At 38.7% G+C, this 18,697-nt stretch overlaps 1 protein-coding gene across 1 annotated transcript in view; it reads right to left on the bottom strand.

Annotated features, from left to right (window-relative positions):
* The window catches only part of XPR1 (xenotropic and polytropic retrovirus receptor 1), a 223,716-nt gene extending 205,643 nt beyond the window's left edge, over positions 1-18,073 (bottom strand). Inside the window, exon 1 of the mRNA XM_003130352.6 lies at positions 17,814-18,073. Coding sequence (XP_003130400.5) covers positions 17,814-17,882 — 69 coding nt within the window. The 5' untranslated portion in view covers positions 17,883-18,073. The remainder of the gene's footprint in view (positions 1-17,813) is intronic.

The raw sequence follows: 18,697 nt of genomic DNA, 5'->3' as shown, positions 1-18,697 counted from the left end.
AATACCAATGCCTATCTACCTACTTATCTATGTAACTGGAATGCTGCAATTGATTTACAAAGAATGAAAAATAGCTAACATTAGAATGCCTAGACTTTGACCTTCTACTTTACAGCCTGTAACTTACACCATCCATACGTAAGACTAATAAAATATATCCTTAAGTTAAAGAAAAAATTAAAAGCTGCTGAGAGATCAAGAAGGAAGAAAATAACAAGAGATTAAATTAGATCTGAGGATCAGGAGCTCACTGATGACCATCAAAAAATGGTTTCTGTAGAGTGATGGGACATAAGCTAGATTAGATTGGCTTGAGTACATATGAGAGCTGAGAATATGACAGCCACGAATACTGTTCAATAATAAAAAGTAGGGAGTTCCCGTCGTGGCGCAGTGGTTAACGAATCCGACTAGGAACCATGAGGTTGCGGGTTCGATCCCTGCCCTTGCTCAGTGGGTTAACGATCCGGCGTTGCCGTGAGCTGTGGTGTAGGTTGCAGACGCGGCTCGGATCCCGTGTTGCTGTGGCTCTGGCGTAGGCCAGTGGCTACAGCTCCGATTGGACCCCTAGCTTGGGAACCTCCATATGCCGCGGGAGCGGCCCAAGAAATAGCAAAGACAAAAAAAAATAATAATAATAATAATAAAAGTAATAATAGCTTGACTGAATGCCTGCTACCAGATACTGGTCTGAGTATTTTAAACATACTACCTTAACAGAGGCCTACAATTCTTTAATGTAAATATGATTTTCATTTTACCACTGAAGATCAGAAATTCAGAAAGGTTATTAAAGTATCTTGCCCAAGTACTACTCATTCTATAATCTGCTTCTTTGAGAAAAAAACACACAGCCCACTATTTGGAGTGAAATCTTATTTTCTAAGATTTACCTCTAATTTTGGCCTCTCAGTTTTCTGATACTCTCCCTTTTACTTCCAAACTTTTCTAAACCATTAGATTTTTCTATCAGGTGTGGAAACTAGCCTCGGAAACAGCCCCCAATAACTCTTGTCTCCTGGCAGTAATGTTCTTGTGCAATCCCCTTCCTCACTAAATAAGAATGACCTGTATAACCAATAGAATATTGCATAAATGACAGAGTACTACTTCCAAGGCTAGGTCAGAAAAGGCACTCTGGTTTTTGTTTTGCTCTCTCTTGAATTACCCACTTTGGGGAAAGCCAGTCACAAAAAAACTTAGGCAGGCTATGGAGAGGTCCAATTGGTAACAAATTGAGACCTCCTGAAAAAAAGCCAGCACAAATTTGTGAACCATATGAGGAGCCCTGGTAGAATGGAATTCAGCCGCAGACAAGCCTTAAGATGACTGTGGCCCTGACTGAGCATCTTGACTGCAACCTCAAAAAGATCCTGAGCTACAACTACCCCCACTTGGTCTGCTTACAAACTCTTCTGACACAGAAACAGCGTAAGATAACAAATGTTTCTTATTATTTTAAGCTCTAAATTTAAGTTAATTTGCTACATAGCAGTAGATAATTAATACATAAGACTAGATCTGAAAAACACTTCTATAGACATTATATAGAATGTAATGTCATCAGCTCAAAACCAACATCTTTGGCTTGTCTTGATCAAAGTACCTAAAAATTTTACTCTATAAAGATACAAAAATTATGGAAAGGAAGACTGACAATTTCAAGTAGGTGATTTATTTAACAATAGTAAGCAAAACTGCATTTCTGTATGTCACAGCCACCAACATTGTAATTTAACTTAAAATGAATGCCCTGAGAAGCCATATAGCTGTGCTTCTGAGCTGGAACAGGTCTGACAATAAATCAGTGTCTTCCTTGTCTAAAGATCTTATTCTGTGGGGGGTGGGGGGATGTGCTTGGGCTGTGGGATGGAAATCCTGTGAAATCAGATTGTTATCATCATTATACAACTAGATGTGATAAATTCATTTGAGTAATTAAAAAAAATAGAAAAATAAAAAAAGACCTTATTCTGATGATAAAATAAAGCTCTTATAACTAATTAAATCCACATGGCTCATTCTTACATTTATTGTAACAGTTATAAATTCTCTAAGGGCAGGGAGCAGTCTCACTTCAATTCTTACCGGCCACAGCATCTAGCACAGTACAAGTTCAAAATATGTTTGTAAACTACATAGAATTTTAATACAAAACCTAAATCTCCAGTATCAACACAAATTTAATTTTTAAGTGTTAGCTATGTTATTGTATTGAATTATTTTACAGCATTTCCAGTTTTATGAAATGTCGAAATGAGAAGCTCTTATTTTTCCCAATTTACATTATCTTTTATTTCTTCACAAAATTCAAACCTCTTTCATTTACTTTTTTTTTTTTTTTTTTGTCATTTTGCCTTTTCTTGGGCCGCTCCCACAGCACATGGAGGTTCCCAGGCTAGGGGTCTAATTGGAGCTGTAGCCACCAGCCTACGCCAGAGCCACAGCAACGTGGGATCTGAGCCACGTCTACGACCTACACCACAGCTCACAGCAACACTGGATCGTTAACCCACTGAGCAAGGGCAGGGATCGAACCCGCAACCTCATGGTTCCTAGTCGGATTCGTTAACCACTGTGCCATTACTGGAACTCATTTACTATTCATAAGAAAAGTTCTTAGTGTTTATGTCTCCCAGCCCTCTTTAATATATAAGGTTATAGGTTGGTAAAACACATTTTGTCCTAATATAATAGTATGGTAACAAAATTCTCTCAGCTCTTAGTAAGTTTTCCAGTTTAACTGAAAGAAAACAAAAGAACCCAAAAGTTCCACAATACTTTTCCCAATACACCTATAAAACTGGTTTCTAATCCATGAGTCTCAGACCACTTCACAGATTCAATTTCAATACTGTAAAACCTCAAAAACTAGGTTTTCTCTGTAGGCTAAATAATGTTTCCCAAAAATATATTACTACTTGTCAAAATACATGAATATGTTTGTACTTAAAAAAATACCATCATACTTCATCGAGTCTAAGACACCTTCAACTGTTAAGATGCACCATTAAGTATCATTGCACCATTATTATATGTACCATTAAGAAACAGAAACATACCAATTAACTATAATAACATCTGTAAAATGAATTCAAAGGTATTGGAATGTGGAACAGGGAATGTTCATCTATCTTAGAATCTACAAAATGCAGTAATTCATGTAGTCAAAAATGCAGTTTTCCAAGCAATAGATTCTAAAAGTCCAGCTACATCATTTGGTTTCCAAGAAATTTCGAAGACATTGAGGGTCTTGTGAGTATTAACCCCCTTTTTCATGCAAGAAAAATGAGGTTCACAGAAACAAAGTAACTGTTTAAAAGCCTACCGGCCTGGAGTTCCCATTTTGGCTCAGCAGAAATGAACCTGACTAGTATCCATGATGATGCTGGTTTGATCCCTTGCCTCTTTCAGTGGGTTAAAGGATCCAGGGTTGCCACCAGCTGCAAGGTAAGTCACAAACATGGTTCAGATCTGGCATTGTTGGTGGCTGTGACATAGGCCAGCAGCTGAAGCTCCGATTTAACCTCTAGCCTGGGAACTTCTATATGCCATGGGTATGACCCTAAAAGAGAATAAATAAGTAAATAAATAAATAAATAATACTATCTCCAAAACGGAAGAGGGAGTTCCTACAGTGGTGCAGTGGGTTAAGGATCTGGCAGTGTCTCTGTGGTGGCAAGGGTTCGACCCCCAGCCCAGCACACTGGGTTAAGGATCCTGCATTGTGACCCAGGTCAAAGCTACAGCTCAGATTCAATCCCTGGCCCAGAAACTTCCACATGTCATGGGTGTGGCGAAAAAAAAAAAGAAAAAGAAAATGTTACCAATAAAGAGCAAGGGGGAATTTCAAAATTCTGCTGTATGTTTTTCCCTAAAACATCTTCTTCTTTAGTATCCATGATGACACAGGTTTCATCTCTGGACTCGCTCAGTAGGTTAAAGGATCTGGCATTGCTGTGAGCTGTGGTGTAGGTTGCAGACAAGGCTTGGATCCCGTGTTGCTGTGGCTGTGGCTTAGGCCCAACGGCTACAGCTCCTATTAGACCCTTCGCCTGGCAACTTCTGTATGCCACGGGTGCAGCCCTAAAAAGACAAAAAGAATAAAAAATAAAAAAATAAAAAGGTAAAATTCTTTCAATTTCCATTTGTTCAATAATTGAATAAACAGTCTAAGTTGTTTTTCTCCTAGTTAGTTTCACTGACTCCTTCCCCCAGTTGGGTCAAGAGTAAATGAATCAAGTAAGATACTGCTCAACTGCTGGTTTCAAACCACTAGGGACAGATATGTAATAATGGCTAATAGTTATATAATACTATGCATGGTAGCTATTATACTTACTGTCCTATTTTCCGATTATTGATTCATTTCACATGATCCTTTCCAATTATTGATTCATTTCATTTCACATGATCCTTCCAGAATAATTCAAAGGATAATTCCTATTATCCCAGTTTAAAGATAGCAGAATCATAGCATAGAAAGTCTAAATGACTTGCCCAAGCTCACAGGGTTATTATAATACCAGCATCCATGGTCTCTAAATCAATGCAATTTCTAATTTCTGGATTTTTCAAGAAATGAATTTGTGAAAGTCCATGATATTAAGCAAACAAATCCTAGGAAAAAATTTTGCAATCCTCTTTAAGAAATTTCTAATGGCGACATAATCTGAAATACTCATATTTCAAATAAGCTTATTCTACTCTGTGGTACAATGGGATCGGTGGCTTCTTGGGAGTGCTGGGACGCAGGTTCCAGTCCCTGGCCCAGCACAGTGTGTTAAGGATCCACTGTTGCCACAGCTGTGACTTAGGTCACAACTATGGTTTGGATCTGATCCCTGGCCCAGGAACTCCATATGCCATGGGGTGGCCAAAAAAAAAAAAAAGAATGGTTTAATCAAAGATGTTTGAACTCTGTGATTAGAGGTGGTGACTCACCTACTTATCAACAGTTTTGTTACCTGATGTTATACAAATATTTTGAAAAAATAGGGGAAAGAATATCACCTCAATTTCATCATCATTGATCACACATGTGTGTGTTACATAAAACTAAGTAAAAGGCCTAACTCTGCACTCACTGAATTAAAAAAAAAACTAAAAGAATAAGACCAATTTCTCTAAATTGATACCAAAGTAACTCATTTCCAGAGCATGAGCCACACTCTGTAGGGGATAAACATGAACTTTTCTTATTTTCTCTATTCACTGTCTTCAACCACGTTCTTGTCAACTTCTCTTTCTTATCCCTTAATGACATCTCAGGCAGATCTCATGGCCTTTCGGTCACTTTCTGTTGCTGCTGTTGTCATTTTTTAAGTTTCTAAATATGCCAGACACTGCCAGATGCTGGATGCTGACAGATATCTACGATACCGCCTAATACACAGCAGGCATTCAGTAAATACTATATATTATTATTATCATATTTCATCAAATCTAAGGTGCTAATAGTAATAAAAGGCATTATTTTATGCACTTCTAAGAATGAAAAAAATGTCTGCCAACCTATGACAATTAATTATGAGATGTATCCTGATTTAAGATGTTAAAAGGTGGGGAATTCCTGTTGCGGCACAATGAGATGACAGCGTCTCTGCAGCACCAGGACACAGGTTTGATCCCTGGCCAGGAACAGTGGGTTAAAGGATCCAGCAATGCCGAAGCTGCAGCATCAGTCACAACTGCAGCTCAGATCTGACCCTGGCCCAGGAACTCCATATGCCAGCAGGTGACCAAAAAAAAAAAAAAACAAAAAAAAGATGTTAAAATGTTTACTAAATAGGTATTAATTTAAGCTTTTATTATTTTTAGTTATACTATTTGGTTTTCCTGTCTTTGGTCTTAGTCTTTCCCATGTTTCCTCCAAGATCTAAATTACACTCTCACTTTGCCCCGATTCCTTTTCCCAATCTCTTTTTTTAAAAATCCTTAATGGGAGATCCCCTCATGACACAGTGGTTAACGAATCCAACTAGGAACCATGAAGTTGTGGGTTCCATCCCTGGCCTTGCTCGGTGGGTTAAGGATTGATCAGGCATTGCCGTGAACTGTGGGGTAGCTTGCAGACGCGGCTCGGATCCCGTGTTGCTGTGGCTCTGGTGTAGGCCGGTGGCTACAACTCCGATTAGACCCCTAGCCCGGGAACCTCCCTATGCCGGAGGAGCAGCCTAAAAAAGGCAAAAAGACAAAAAGACAAAAAAAAAAAAAAAAAACCTTAATGGTTCACAACCAGGAAACATTTAAACTCCTCAGCATAGTATCCAAGGCCCTACAGTCCTTGATACCTCCTAGTCCACTTCCCCAACTCACATTATCGGCTCTCCAAGACACCTACTAAACCACATTTCATTAATATGCTTGGATGCTTCCACCCATCTATGCCTTTGTTCAATACTACCTTATCTGCCCAGAATGCTGCCAGTGCCCTATCTCCTCTTCACAAATCCTACTCAATCTCTAGTACCCAGTTTAAATACCAGCTCTGTGAAAAGCTTTCAAGATAAATACCTTGGGGAGTTCCCATCGTGGCACAGTGATTAACGAATCCAACTAGGAACCATGAGGTTGCGGATTCGATCCCTGCCCTTGCTCAGTGGGTTAACGGTCCAGCGTTGCCGTGAGCTGTGGTGTAGGTTGCAGACGCGGCTCGGATCCCACGTTGCTGTGGCTCTGGTGTAGGCTGGCAGCTACAGCTCCGATTCCACCCCTAGCCTGGGAACCTCCATATGCTGCGGGAGCGGCCCAAGAAATGGCAAAAAGACAAAAAAAAAAAAAGATAAATACCTTGGTCTCCAGGGCAAAATCAATCGGCATTCCTCTGTAACGTAATCACAATATACTATGATTAGGGGACCACCCAAGTTACCAGCTCCTCTAGGACAGGGGCTTACTTATTTTTACATCACCAGCCCCTTGCATGATCCTGACCATATAACACCATGTTAAGAATCCAGGCTCTGGAGCTCCCGTTGTGGCGCAGTGGTTAACGAATCCGACTAGGAACCATGAGGTTGCGGGTTCGGTCCCTGCCCTTGCTCAGTGGGTTAACGATCCGGCGTTGCCGTGAGCTGTGGTGTAGGTTGCAGATGTGGCTCGGATCCCGCGTTGCTGTGGCTCTGGCGTAGGCCGGTGGCTACAGCTCTGATTCGACCCCTAGCCTGGGAACCTCCATATGCCAGGGAGCGGCCCAAGAAATAGCAACAACAACAACAACAAAACAACAACAAAAAAGACAAAAGACAAAAAAAAGAATCCAGGCTCTGAAATAAGACAAATCTGTGTTTGAATTCTGGTTTTTATCATTCATTAGCCATGTGACCTTGAGCAATCCACTCAATCTAAGACTCAGTGACTGCTTAAAACAAGGATAACAAAACCTGCCTTAGAGGCTAAGGATTAAACATAAAATGCTTGGCATACTGGAAACACTAAACATTAGCTGTTGTTATTACCATCATTTTATTAATTTTTTTAAAAGGAAGGGGATGCTCCAGAATACTTAATGAATTGGCTTAATATATATTCTAATCTTCTCTAGTTAGATATGCCCTCACTTTGGCTTGGCAGAGGGTTAAAGAAATGTTGTAGGGTGGGGTGCTCTACATGGACAGGTGACATGTAGCCTCTGTTAACATTCAAAAACAGGTATGTTACAGAGCAATGCCCAAATGATTTTTTAATTTTCCCGAGTTGTGCTTTCATCTCTACCTAACTCCTCAAGCCTCACCATAATTCCTCAATCCTGTCTCCCCACCTAATATAGATTTCCACTTAGAAGGAGCAATGGCTAATTTTCTGTAGTTGAGTAAACAGTATTTTTAAGGTTTGAGTCTCTTAATTTACTTAGTCTTAATTGACACACACAAGAACTATTTTAAGCTGTTGATGTGAACTAATAGATTATATTCAGATAAATGTACTAATGCTAAGGTAATCATTAACAAGAACATTTAAATTCATATGGGCTCTTAAAAAGAAAATTCATTCTAAAAATTAAAAGCAAAGAAATGTTTATATGGCAGTGATAAGACTCAGTGAGGTAAAGCAATAAGCAGGAGGTAATATTTTTATTCCAGGCTCTGCTATTAGCTAGTTGTGAGACTGACCACATACCTTGGCCTTTGTGCCCTCAATTTATTCATCTGTGAAACAGAAGAGTTGAGAAGGTCTTTTTCGACTCTAAAACCAATTTTAGTATTAAAAATTAAATTTCCACCAGAAAATTGAAAAGAACTAAAATTAGATATCCACTAAAAACTCCAAGGATTCACTTAAGCTATTTAGACATATTAGGAAGGCACATGTGAATTTCAACCCAATTTAAAAAAAGAAAGAGGGAGTACCCTTGTGGCTCAGCGGTAACGAATGTGACTAGTATCCATGAGGATGCAGGTTCGATCCCTGGCCCTGATCGGTGGGTTAAGGATCTGGTGCTGCCATGAGCTGTGGTGCAGGTCGGAGATGCAGCTCAGATCTAGGGTTGCAGTGGCTGTGATGTAGTCTAGCAGCTGCAGCTCTGATTCGATGCCTAGCCTGGGAACTTCCATGTGCCGTAGATGTGGCCTTAAAAAAAAAGAAAAAAAGAAATTTAAAAAATAAAAAAAAAAAGAAAGAAAAGAATACACAGGCACAGTCTATACCTGAAATGTATATGGGTTACAAGTAACAAAGAAGAGCTCATTTATTTCAAAACCATATAACTGTTCCCACCTGAACTTCTTAACGGTATATAAAAAGGACAACTTATTAACATAAATATCACATAATAAGAGAAAAAATCAACACAGCCATTTTCCAAGAAAACTTGAATTGAACAAGACCAGAGGTAAAAATTTGAGGCTCAGTTTCCCTCACAAAGATACTGTTAACCTAGCATTAAGTAATACCACTGAGCTCCGCAGGACAAATAATTTTAATAGCAAATATATAGCTCTTACTATGTGCTAGGCATTATTCTAAGCACTTTTCATATTTTAACTCATATAATCCCCACAAAAGTCCTATAACTTCTATTATTGACCCCATTTTACAGGTGAGAAAACTGAAGCACAGAGAGGTTGAGTGACTTGCCTGGAGTCACTTAGCTAGCAAACTGTGGAGCTGAAATAGAAACCTAGGCAGTCTGGCTTCAGAGTTTGCTCTCTGTATGCATTATTAACATATAAGCCTCTGATGAAAAATAGTTAAACAACAAAGTGAATCAGGGTGATTGTGATACCTCAGCCACTAACCAAGCCTTGTGACCTTAAATCACAACCTCTCTGGACCTTCCCCATTTAAGTGAAACAGGAAATTGGGCTAAATAATCTGTGAAATTCCTGACAGGTCTAACATCTCATGATCTATGATCTAAAAGCCCAAAGCCACGACTGTGTTATAGCAACAACTGTGTCCACTCTTCTTTTTTTCCCTGGTGCTGCCATGAGCTGTGGTGCAGGTTGGAGATGCAGCTCAGATCTAGGGTTGCAGTGGCTGTGATGTAGCTTATGGAAGTTCCCAGGCTAGGGGTCGAATTGGAGCTACAGCTGTCAGCCTATGCCACAGCCGCAGCAACCCGGGATCCAAGCAACCTACTGAGAGAGGCCGGGGATTGAACCCACATCCTCATGGATACTAGTTGGATTCGTTTCCGCTGCACCACAAGGGGAACTCCTGTCTACTCTTCTTTATCTTCCTCTTTTTACTGTTATCACTACATCTCATTATTTTTTTCTTATGGCTCATCTTTATAAGGTCCTCTGTATACGCTAGGTATCTCATAACAGTCGCTTCAGAAATCTTGAGGAAAATATAAACTGACAGGTGAACTCTGACCTCCATACCACACCCTGCTACCTCCAAACCACGTAGACTGAGACCTGGGACTGAAAACGGACTAGCCATTACTTCAGCAGGTTCTGGCAAACAGGTCACATTATGCCTAAATGTATGTATGTATAAATGGGTGGATTTATTTTTCATAAAGCAGTATGATGTAGAAATTAAGAGCAGGTACACTCACAATCTCATCTCTGCTCCCACAATCACAGTATCAACATAATCAGTTACTTAATGGCTCTAAGGTTCAGGTTCCCCAATCTACAAACAAAGTTAAAATAACAACCAACCTAAACAGCTTGCTAAAAAGAGAAAATGTTTTTAACGGAATGCCACAGTGACTGGCAAAAGTAAAACTAAAAAAATAATGGCTGTTGTTATTGCCACTGCTACCACCTTGCAGTTATTTACAATTCCCATATAAAAGCAAGAGCTCCAAAGTATGACAAAATTTGATTTCAAATTCTGGCTCTACTACTTCCTGGTGTGTGACCATGAACAAATTGATTAGTTTTTCTAAGCCTGGGTTCCTCATCAGTAAAATAGTGATAATAAATCATCTATCTCGCAAAACAGTTGTGAAGATTAAATAAGGTAACAATTGCTGATACTTGGTTCCTAACTGGTCAATAAATGTTAAATCCTTTCTCCTTACTGATAAAATGATCACATTTTCACTAATTCAATTCAAAGAAGAGAAAACAGAATGGGGATACCAGGGAAGACAACTTTCCTTTCTCTACCATCCTTCACAGGACAGAGATACCAGAGAATCCTCACTCATGGGATCTCCTTTATCCTCTTATGTGCTTCCTAAGACTAGAGAGATTATCAGGCCATCTCTAAACTTTCTGAAAGGACTTCTGTGCTTTAAAGTAGCAACTCTCAGAAACTCAGGGAACCCAGAAAGTCAAAACTATTTTCATAATAATACTACAACTTCATGTGCTTTTTATACTCTCATCCTTTCACAGTGGAGTTTTCCAAAGGCTACATGAAATGTGATGTCATGTATCTGATGGCTAGTTGAAGGTGAGCTTGTATACTTTTGTGTTTCAGACATTTCTCAGAATTTCTAGTATAGCACATTATCAGTAGATATTGGAATCCTCAATTTGTAAGAGTTTCAAATGGTCCCAAGACCAAAGAGTTGAAGAACTACTGCTCTAAGGTACAGAAAAAGCCCACAAAGCACATGGATTAATCCATGAATTACAACTTTACCAATTTAGCCTGAATAAGTAATTCATGCAATAATCTAAAACACTTCTCACTTTACCATGACTACATTTCAGCCTTCAATCTTCAAAAAAAGCACTTGGTCACTAGTTATTTATGAATAGTCAATGACAAAACTGGGTCTAAGGACTTGTATCTCCTTGTTAACGGTCTGGTCTTTTTAAATACTGCAGTCATCTTTATTAAGAAATGACTATGTTTTCTTAACATAACTGTCCCTCTTGTTACAGAGAATATGAAAATCTTAAGTTTTGCTTGCAGCAAGCTAATTGTACTTTCCTCTTACCTATTATAAACAAACAACTTTTTAAGGATTTTTTGATCAGGCCCCATAGATACCACACCTGCCTGGTGATGGGAAGAAACAAGTAACTAAATCTCCTCCTATAAACAAATTGACTTTAAAGATGAATAACAAAAAAAGTTTGAAAAGCCAGGGAGAATTCTTTCATATGACTTAACACAAGAGATTCAAATTTAAAACCTTGTTCCAAGTCCTCAATCTGCAATCTCCCCTTTCTATACCATTTTTAATTTTGAAAGCACTACATTAAATGAAATATAAAACCAAAAACACACAAGAAAATACTGGTTTTTGTTTTTTCTATTTTTAAGATAGCAAAAGAACTAGAATTTAATGACATATCTATCAGCCCATGGCACAGAGTAGAGCCCCTATAAATATTTGTTGAATGAATGAATAATTTTTTTACAGTACTTGTTCATGAGTGTTGTCTACTTGGCTTCTTTTAGCATTTACTAGGTAGAGTGAAGACCTGAAAAGGTAAATACAATTGGGCAAGAAACCTAGAGAATTTTGACAATTTCTCAGTCCCAAAGGCCAATTAAATACCAAGCAACCCACAAACTAGCTCTGGTTAAGTAGTACAACTTGAGCAAAATTTTCCAAATATTTTTTATAACATATCATTACTAAAAAAAAAAAAAAAAAAAAAAAAAAAAAAGCTTACTATGCACCTCCAATATAGGTACATTTATTTATAAATTATTTCCTTCTACATCTGTTTACATTATAAAACAAGGATTTTTTTTAATGGAAGTTTTAAAAGCTGAGACAATGATAAAATAAATAATTTTAACCTTTCATTTGTGAATAATACTAAAATATTTTTAACCTCCTTTAAGAAATTATCATCAGTAACAATACTTTTAAAGAACAACCTAACTGAAAAGATTCATTACTTTTTAAAATTTTAGTTTAACATTTCATGATAATAGTATTTCAAAGGCCTAGTTCAAACTTTAGGGTTCAGTTGATTTTGAAACCTGATTATAATGGCTGGAAAACAGACCTTTTAAAGACAAAATACTCTAATATATCATATTTATTTAAGGTGGAGTTCACTGTAAATGACAATGGATGCAAAACAGTACTTCAAAGAATTATCTTAATTATTTTGAAACATTCTGGCAAACTTCCTGTCAGATCTATTTAAGTATCACTGTTTTCTCTATAATTTGGCTGACAAAAAGCTAGTACTAGAAGTAGAATTGCCAGCTCTGCCATTTTCTTGATATTCACGTGTGCCTGATTATTGGTACTGCTGCTGAGGCTTCTTTACAGGAGTCTTTTTAAGTCACATCCATTTTATAAGGGTTCATTTAGTCAAAATTAGGTAACAGCCATATATACTCATTTAACTATGTACCCATAAACTGGATTAACCGCTGTTTGCCCTCCGACTACCTCCTAAACAAGGTCACTGTATTAACCCATTTATTCAATATTAGCAAAATTTTCTTTCTGTTTTATGCACAAAAACAAACACAATTAACATTTCTAAAACTATTTTCTAATAAGATCCTGCTGTATAGCACAGGGAACTATTTTCAGTCACCTGTGATGGAGGATAATGTGAGAAAAAGAATGTATGTATATATATGTGTGTGTGACTGGGTCACTTTGCTGTATAGTAGAAAACTGACAGAACACTGTAAACCAACAATAATGGAAAAAAATGAAAATCACTTTTAAAAAATAATAAAGAATATATACGTATGTGTATGACTGGGTCACTTTGCTGTATAGTAGAAACTGACAGAACACTGTAAACCAACTATAATGGAAAAAATGAAAATCATTAAAAAAAAAAAACAAAAAACAACTATCTTCTCTTACTCCATGGGAGTTTTGAGTACTCTCCTTTGGGGGCTATGATGCAAATATACTTGAAATCTCTAGCCAGCACAACTCAGTCTCTCAGATGTTTTCCAGATTAGGACTGGATTTGAAGCCAGGACTGATTTTCCATGGTCACCCCAGGTCAAATAAGACTCTTAGGTTCTTATGATCTGGGCCTTCACCCAAAAACTGATCCAAAACCAACCTTCAGGGATGGGAGGGCAAGTATAATCTTTCCAGGATACTCACTTTATTATACAAAAATACACAGGATACACACTTTATTATACAAAAATAATAAAGAAGAGTAATAGTTTTCTGTCTTATACAACACTCATTCACTCAGTTAAGAAACATTCTGAAATGCAAAGCATCTTACTGACATAATCATTTACAAGTGTTATTTTAAATATGCTATACTGGATTTTCATTTGCAGAAGTGAGTGAAAGAAAAAGTGTGGTTTGTGCCCCATCGGGTGGCCAAACTGGAAATTTCAAAACAAGTTCCAGCAAGGCAAGTTAACCCTAACTAATCAACATAATACCTTTGGGAAATTGAAGCCTGCAACACAAGTGTTCTCATGGGAGAGTTCTATAAATGAAAATCACAATAACGTTACAGCACTGTTTCCTTGCAATTAAAAATAAGATACACAGTTTATGAAGAATCTCTCTTTTCCAAAATCTTGCAACAAAAAATTAATCTATGACCATCATTTTTTATTTAAGTTAAATAAAAGTTTCACTGGGTCAGCTTTCCATTCACACATTAAAATATCATCAAAAAATTTTGAAAGGTGACAATTTAAAAAAGTGCTATTAACAATAATGCTTTAAGTTCTCTCCTCTTCATATATCAAACACAAACCACAAAAAATGCACAGAAATTTAGAGCTATATGGTCCTTAGAAAATAGAGCTCTGTGAGCTTAGAAACCATCAAGTCCAGTTCTCTCACTTTACAGATGAAGAGCTTAAAGCCCAGAAAGAGGAAGTGATTTCTTCAGGGTCACACAGTTAGGGTGACCTCACTACCAAAGCTTACACACCTTCTGCTCAAGAGACTAGCTGTCTAGATATGATCCTGGACAAGTAATTTAACCTTTCTGGACCTCAGTTTCCTTACTTGAAAACAAACAAACAAACAAACAAGAAGGCAAATAATCTCTAAATTCCCTTCAAACTCTAAAATCCCGAAATTTAGATGTCTCATTATTTTATTACCTTACAAAACTACAGTGCACACTGAAAAAAAAAAAAAAAATGCCACATTTCTGAGAAACCAAAGCAGCACAGGACCCTAGGGAAAAAAACACAAGTCAGCAGCCTACAACACCAAATATATTTGCTTCTTTTGCTAGTATTCTGTAAAATATTAATATGGTCATACTACTCTATTTGGCTGAAACTGGTCTAAATTAATTTTGATTAATCAATTACAGAGCTCTAAAATATACAATCACTGATTCCAAATTTTTTTTGCCAGTTTGTTTGTTTCACTGTCACCCGGATGCCACTGATTCTAAGTTTTTATGCTCTTATAAAGATTTATTGATGTTCTATAATATAAACCAAGATTTACACTCAACTAGATTACTGGAAACAGGGACAGTCTCTTCCCACTGTGTTTATTCTGTGTAAAAACTATTCCCAAATGGATCAGATTTTCTTCATATAGTTTCTCCATGTTGCTCTCTTCTTTTATGTTTTATCATTCTGTCTATGAAGACTGAATCTATGAACTCTACAATTCACTTTTAAATCAGAAACTAATAATTTTCAGGATACTGATGCATCACTAAAATTAATAATTTTAACAATCTAAAAAATAAAAGCCAGTGAAAGTTAAATAAAAAATCCTATGAAAAGCTCTGGCTCTATATTCTTATTTTATGAAAGAGGAACCTTGAAAAGGCAAAAAGACTCTCCTCAAAGCCTCATGACAAGCACAAATGAGAACTAGCAGTTATTGTATGACTGTGTGTACACAATAATACATCTAATCATAGATGTAAAACAGTATTTTTCAGCTTCTACCTGAAGCTCTGCTTATTTCAAGTAAAATTTGACATAGCAAAATGAAATAAACCACAAAGAAGCTGAACAGTTCACCGTGGTTCACAGTACTAGAAAGCACCCTATGCTAGAAATCAGGGGCAATACACTGAAATTTCATCATCAGTACTTGAAAAGCAAATTCAAGTGTCTGTTCTACTAACAGTGTTTCAAGAGCATCATCTTCATATATGAGAAACTACATGTTACTGCATTATAAGGAAGTTCATTTCTCTAGTAAATACTAATATCTTTTATGATGTCCTTTTTTTCCCCAAAGTTTTTAAGCTACTAAAATTCCTGGACTCTAAAGACTCTTATTTATGACTCTTCAACTATTTTTAAAGGAACAGCACCAGTTCTAGAGAAACAATACACAACAGATCCCAAGCCTCTAAAAAATGTCCTTAATGGCTCCAATTCACAAAGAAAAGTGTTTCTTATTAATTTTGCCTACCAAACAATGAGCTTATCCTAGTCAAGAGTCACATGGTAGGAATTCTCTGCAGAATAAAATTTCAATTATCCCCAATTAATGAATTTTTCAAAAAATAATTTATAATTGGACTAGGAAAGATAATGCAGTCACACATATGCTCAGGAATTTTGTTCCTCTGTGACCAACCTAAAGTAATCACTTAGGACTACTGTCCAAATGGAGTATGTGAATAAGGAATCCCAGAATTACTCCAGCCACAAAGCTGACATTATAAATCAAGAAGTAATTATGTATTCAAACTAAATCTTATGCTTCTCCTTCCAGCCCCAGAAATTGTATTCCAAGTTAATACAATTCTATGAAACAGCTGAGTGCTGTAATATTTAAAACAAATCATAGCATACAACCAACCACCATTACTTCTCCCCAAATGAAGCATTCCATACTACATAACAAGTATAAGATGTTGCTTCAGCATGCTGTGCTCTATGCTTCTATGAAGAACTGGCAGTGGTGCTGAAAATTACTACTAGAGAGATGAAAGACCAATACCTTCCTTTCAATAAAAACCATCATCTGGACTCTAGCCAAGGTTTTAAACTGACCAAACGTTATTAGAAACAATAAATCAAAACCTCTACAAGGTGAAAAGCTAGTCCCTTTTTTTCATTCTCATGAAACATAGCCACAAAACACTGTAAGAAAATTAAGTGAAAAGAAAGCATTAATAATTTTCGGGCTTTCATTTCTGGCAATAATCAAATACTGTATGTTACAAGGTGAATTTATTTTACAAGGTTCTTCAAGGTTTTGTTTAACCTACTTAACAATCCCTTTCCCTGTCTTCTTCAATTATTACAACTGTTATATGAATAAACTATTGCCTAAACACCTATCAATGAACTTAAAATAGAAATTAAATAGAGAACCAAAATATTTTAATTCATAAAACCTAGCTAGAATATTTGTGTTCATATTGATTTTATACTCTTTGTTCCTGCACATAACATAGATGTGAATTCCTGGAGGTTACAGATAAGTCTTTCTCTATCCAGGAGCTGAACTGCCAGTTAAGGAAAATAACCTAGTGCAATGCTTAAAGCCCTTCAGGTATCTTGGCTTCTGAATCCCTAAATGGGCTCACCACCTTTACTCTTCCTTTTATTAATGCAAGGTTCCTTATCACTATCTATTAAATACACTCCAAGAGCTGTTATTACAGAAATTAAGGGTGAGACGGGCCATGATTTCTGTAATACACAGGTATGTTTTCAAACTACATTGTTTACAATGTAGTACTTTTCTCCCTAGATAACAAAAAATTTAGGAAAGAAAATGTGAAAATTGTAAATAATTCCCTTCTCTTTCTTCCTTCCACTTCCCCCTTCATCCCAAAACAAGAGAAGAGCCAAAAACAAAGATAAGGATGTTTTATATACTTTGTATACTTTATGCAATCAGTGAAAAGACAAGTCAGCCTCATCAAAACAAAATAGCTGATTACGGTACGTGTGCATAGTGTAACCACTGCATGTGTAATACACATTTAAATCAAGTTTCAACCCTGTTACAAAGCCTTTGTCAACAGCGGGCAAGTGAAGAAAAGCTGAAGGGCTCCGTGGAATGAAGGAAATCACTGGAGGGGCTTATCTCGGAAGAGGATTCCTCGGTGAGAGGTGAGCAGAGAGAAACAAGACCTAACCTTGGCGAGGGGGCGCTCGCCCAGGGTGGGGACGCGAGGTTAGGGTGAGCGGGAGGAGGGGATTAGCGCGAAACCGCCGCGACCCCGGGGCTGCCCTCACACCCCGACTCCTCCACCTGCGGCTCGCCCTCCCACCGCCATTCCCCAGCCCCGGCCGGCTGTGCCTTCCCTCCCGGCCCGCCGCCCGCATATCCGTTACCCCGGCGGCAGCGGGGCTGCGGGGGAGGGGAAGGTCAGCGGGGCCCAGAGGGGGCCGGCCGCGGCGGGGATGCCGCAGTGGCTCCCCGCCGCACCGGGTCAAAGTCCGCCCGGGCGCGGGGAGGCAGCAGGAGCCGAAGGCGGCGGTGGAGGTCAGGACTGGGGAGATGGTGGCCCCTCAGAGTCCTCCCACTCCCCGGCCGCTGCCGGTACCTCATACTGGATGTATTGCTTCCTCCACTCAGGAGTGATGTGCGCGGAGAGGTGCTCGGCGAACTTCATCCTGCCGTCTCCCCCTCACTCCCACTCGGGTCCAGCAGTTACTGGCGGCGGCGGCAACAGCGACTCCGACTCCTCCCCACATGGGCCCCGGCGCGGCGCGGCGCTGCGCTTCTCTCCTCCTCCGCCGCCGCCGAGGTCTCCTCAGAGCCGCCCTCCCGCCATCTTCCTCCTCCTCTCCATAGCCCCGCCCCTCCCCGCCCCGCCCTCTATACGTCATCGCCATGGTAACCGCCTACGCCGCACCGTCGAAAAGGGCGGGGTAACGGGCGGTATTTTAGTATATTCCTTATAGCTCCGCCCCTCTGGGCCGGACGTGCCGAAGGCACCTCCCCTGACCTCTTCCGTCTGGTTCTTGTTGGCCTTACAGCTGCGCTCCTAACGCTTGCCTGGGAAGCTGTGGTGTTATTGCAATTAATATTAATACTGTAGCAACAATACTCCACAGAAGTTTATATTTGCAAAGATTTGTGCAAATATTTTTTCTTTTTAATATTTATTCTTCGTAAAACCCTTAAGGATGGCTCAACATTAATTCAAATTAAAAGCAGACTAAATAGGAGTTCCCTTCTTGGCGCAGCCGGAACGAATCCAACTACGAACCATGAGGTTGTAGGTTCCATCCCTGGCCTCGCTCAGTAGGTTAAGGATCTGGCCTTCTCGTGAGCTGTGGTGTAGGTTGCAGACTCTGCTCAGATCTGGCCTTGCTGTGGCTGTCTGTAGGCCTGTGGCTACAGCTCCAGTTGGACCCCTAGCATGGGAACTTCCTTATGCCGCGGGTGCGGACCTAAAAAAAAAAAAAAAAAAAAAAGACAAAA

This window comes from Sus scrofa, chromosome 9 (genome assembly GCF_000003025.6).
Source record: "Sus scrofa isolate TJ Tabasco breed Duroc chromosome 9, Sscrofa11.1, whole genome shotgun sequence".
Classification (NCBI taxonomy): domain Eukaryota; kingdom Metazoa; phylum Chordata; class Mammalia; order Artiodactyla; family Suidae; genus Sus; species Sus scrofa.
Note: the sequence above shows the minus strand (reverse complement) of the source record. Positions and strands in the feature narration are given on the sequence as shown.